At 35.8% G+C, this 3,473-nt stretch overlaps 1 protein-coding gene across 1 annotated transcript in view; it reads left to right on the top strand.

Annotated features, from left to right (window-relative positions):
- Window positions 1-3,396: 3,396 nt before the first annotated feature.
- Window positions 3,397-3,473, top strand: part of LOC103481384 (gastrula zinc finger protein XlCGF52.1-like) — a gene marked incomplete at its 3' end in the record, with an annotated part of 2,555 nt that continues 2,478 nt past the window's right edge. The window contains exon 1 of the mRNA XM_008436792.1: window positions 3,397-3,457. Coding sequence (XP_008435014.1) covers window positions 3,397-3,457 — 61 coding nt within the window. The remainder of the gene's footprint in view (window positions 3,458-3,473) is intronic.

Here is a 3,473-nt window from a genome sequence, read left to right as displayed (position 1 = left end):
TTTAGTTGTGATATTTGTGGAAAAAGACTCGCCTTGAAGTCTAGTTTAAAGAGACACATGAAGATCCACATGGAAGACCAACCTTATCTGTTTGTGGGGAAAAATCTACTTTAAAGTCATTTTTAAGAAACTCCTGAGAATGCACAAAGGTGGACACCTTTAGGTTGTGATGGCTGTGGAATCCACACAGGAGGAACTGAAAGTCATAGAAAGTTGCTTTTTAACAGAAATGCTAAAATTCACTTTAAGTTCTGATGTTTGTGGATAAATATTTTCCTCAAAGTCAAATTTCAAGAAATATGTGAAAATTGGGGTTGGGAATTTATTCTATATTTTTGGTGATCAATTTCTTAGTACAAGAAKTACAATTTATTGTTGTCATAGTAAATCCCAGTTAATGTTTAAAATTTTCCAAAACTGTCTGTATTGGTAGTTTTACTATTTTCTTCACTGTTTGTTGAATGAAAGTATCAATAAATATTGTTTGCTTTAATTTTTTTTTTTTACTGCATGAGCTAATAAAACTCTAATGGTGATACTGAGAATTTAGTTTTTGTTCAATTTGATAAGATTTCCTGAGGATTTTGATGTGACCMACAGCTCTGTGTATGACTTATTTTTATTGATGTTTGTCATTAATCAGAAATAATTGATTACTGTATTTGAACATTTCAATCCATTATAGAAGCTTGTGTTTCAGTTTTGACCTTAACTCATTCAGACATGTAATTGTGCTTTAATCATCCCATGCAGTTCAGCGATATGACAAAGAAAAAGACATTTGATTTCTTAAAATGTAAATGTTTTCTGTGGCTGACCTCCCTCTCTGATTGAAATTCTTTATTTTCATATGAAGTCCACCAAACTATCCTTCTCCATAAATATCTATGACTGTTTAAAAACAAAATCATTGTTTCTGTCTCGTTTTTGTTTCATATTTAAAAATCTGGAAGCAGAAGATGAGAATGGCCTTCAATGGATCATTTCCAACTGTATTTTGTCTATTTGTTTTCAATCTTTTCAAAGAGTAGAAGAACACCTGTTATATCTATGGTGCTCAGCACTGCCCCCTATCAGTCAKACGCGGGACTTTCTGTTTCACTCGGTATTTTCAATACACATTTATAACCTATCAGAAAGACTAAATATGTCACTAAAATTAATTCAATATATTAGTGTGTGGAACTAATATATTAAATACATCATATATTAAATATATCAGATTGTGAAACATCAACCAATGCAGAACATGTGTAATTAAACAAGTATATTGGTGATATTAAATGAATATCAATAAGCATGCACTAACTGCCTGTGACACAGCGCCCCCAGAGGTGAGGCACAGCACTGCACCGCCTCGCACCAGACATCTTACGTGTATTTCAACAGGCAATGGGTAACTTAAATTTTTAACCACAAAAATGTTGATATCAGTAAAAATCCAAATTTACAACAAACTAAAGCAGATAAAATGATTTCTCTCATCATTGTTGGCATTCATTTTACTTCTCGTGTGGCTATTTAACCTGAAAATAGCTACATGAGACAAGTTCAAATGTCTCATTAAATATCATTTTGGAACGGAATGTTTGTAAACACGAGTAAAAACGGAACAATAATTTTTGTTCCGGACTTCCGGTTCCGCTGGCCCCGCCCCCTCGTGCTCCCTTCAGGATTCTTCCTCCATTGTTCAGGTTTCGTCAGCAGCGGGAGCGTCGCTGGAGCGAAGAGAGCAATAGCGGAGGCTAATCATGATGATGATGATGATGATGATGATGATGATGAAGAACTCTGGGAGGACGTTTGCGGCTTGAGGCTCAGCTGGAGGGAAGCAGGAGCTCCAGCAGCGGAGGAAGAGACGCCACAAGATGGAGGACGTTTTCCAGACCAGAGTCCTGCTGCACACATCAGGTTGGTGCATTTCCTTCTTCATAGATCTGGTTTAGGATTTTAGCCAGCTGATGGATGTAGGAACATCAACAGGAGTTTCTGCTCACTAATAATTTAGAGATTTAAAACGACAGTAGCTTCATCTGACTGCGGTGAAGCGAGCTGAGGCCGAGATACTTGCTGCGACGTTGCAGGTAGATTCCGATGCGCTAATAGTTGGTGTATTACGGTACAGAAGATGTATTATGGCAGGCCTTTTTAACATAAAATCGGTTTTGTCTGAAATTGCGAAATTACATGCTAGATATGGGAAAATGCATTTTGTCTATACACAACTACACTATCCGGAATAGTGATTTCATTTATCTGTATTAATATGTTGACGAGTAAGAATAATATCTCAAGATATCTTATTATCAAAACATTGTACGCAAATAAAAGTAGCAATACTTCAGGAGTGTTTTTGCTCAATAAAATTTAGAAAAAAAATGTAAAAAATATTTTAAATGTCATCAGAYAAAAATATGAAGTTATTAGCAAATTCCGGTATTTTTAAAAGTAAAATACACTATATAAACGCAAAAGAAATGCTTTTTCCAATCAGATTAACTAAAAATGATCAAATGATCAAAGCAATGCTTACATTAGATAATCTGGATGTGTCAGGACAGATTAAAGTACTTTCAGTGAGAATATCTACTGTTGACTGTACCTTCAGATGAGCTCCCTGAGATAAAGGTATGGTTGTTTGTCAGAAGAGATGAAAAATAACCCAAAAATGAAATAATGTATAAATTAGTGAATCTTGACAAGACTAATGAAAAACAGCCACATTATTATTCTGCGCTCTGAAAACTCTTGTCTTGTCATGTTTGTGTCGCATCGGCGCCCTCTGCTGGGAGGAGAAGCAAACATCTCTACAGTCGCACTAAGCCCGAGGTTTTCATTTTCATGGGATTAAATGTTGCATCATTTGGGATTTTAAAAAGATTGCATATGCCTTAAACTGCTATAAACTATATATTAATACATCCACAATGTTCACTGCACTTATGATTTTATCACACAGATAAAAAAAAAAAGTTCCAGAGCAGGAATGTGCCTCTGGTAAGGCAATGGGTGGGAACATTTGCTATGCCAGAACATATTCAGTAAACTTGTCTCCATTTCCTCTTTAGCTCATGGTAACTGTTTTCAGAAAAGCCAAAACAACCTCAAACTAATTTAAAAACGTTTACATTAGTTTGTTACAAATTTAGCAGTTTCCCATCAATGTTTTCTAATGTTATGCTTCAAAATGCGCAGTAGACGACGTTAATAGTAACACGGCTAATGTTGCTAAATAAGTGCTACATTCAAATTGGCATCGTCTACTTCCCAAACCATCTGTTTCACTGGAAAGGRAAGGGAATTACTTTTTCTTTTTTAATTTGAGTCTTTACCACCTGAGAACCATGAAGTAAAAGTTGCTCATAATATCTTTTTCCTGCAGACCAGAGTACTGATATGGACCAGCAGGAGGCACTGCGCCTCCAGATAAAGGAGGAGGAGGAAGAACTCTGTGTGAGTGAGGAAGGAGAGCA

This window comes from Poecilia reticulata, linkage group LG2 (assembly GCF_000633615.1).
Source record: "Poecilia reticulata strain Guanapo linkage group LG2, Guppy_female_1.0+MT, whole genome shotgun sequence".
NCBI classification, from domain to species: Eukaryota; Metazoa; Chordata; class Actinopteri; order Cyprinodontiformes; family Poeciliidae; genus Poecilia; species Poecilia reticulata.
The sequence above is the reverse complement of the archived record's forward strand: the minus strand, read 5'-3'. Positions and strand labels throughout refer to the sequence as shown.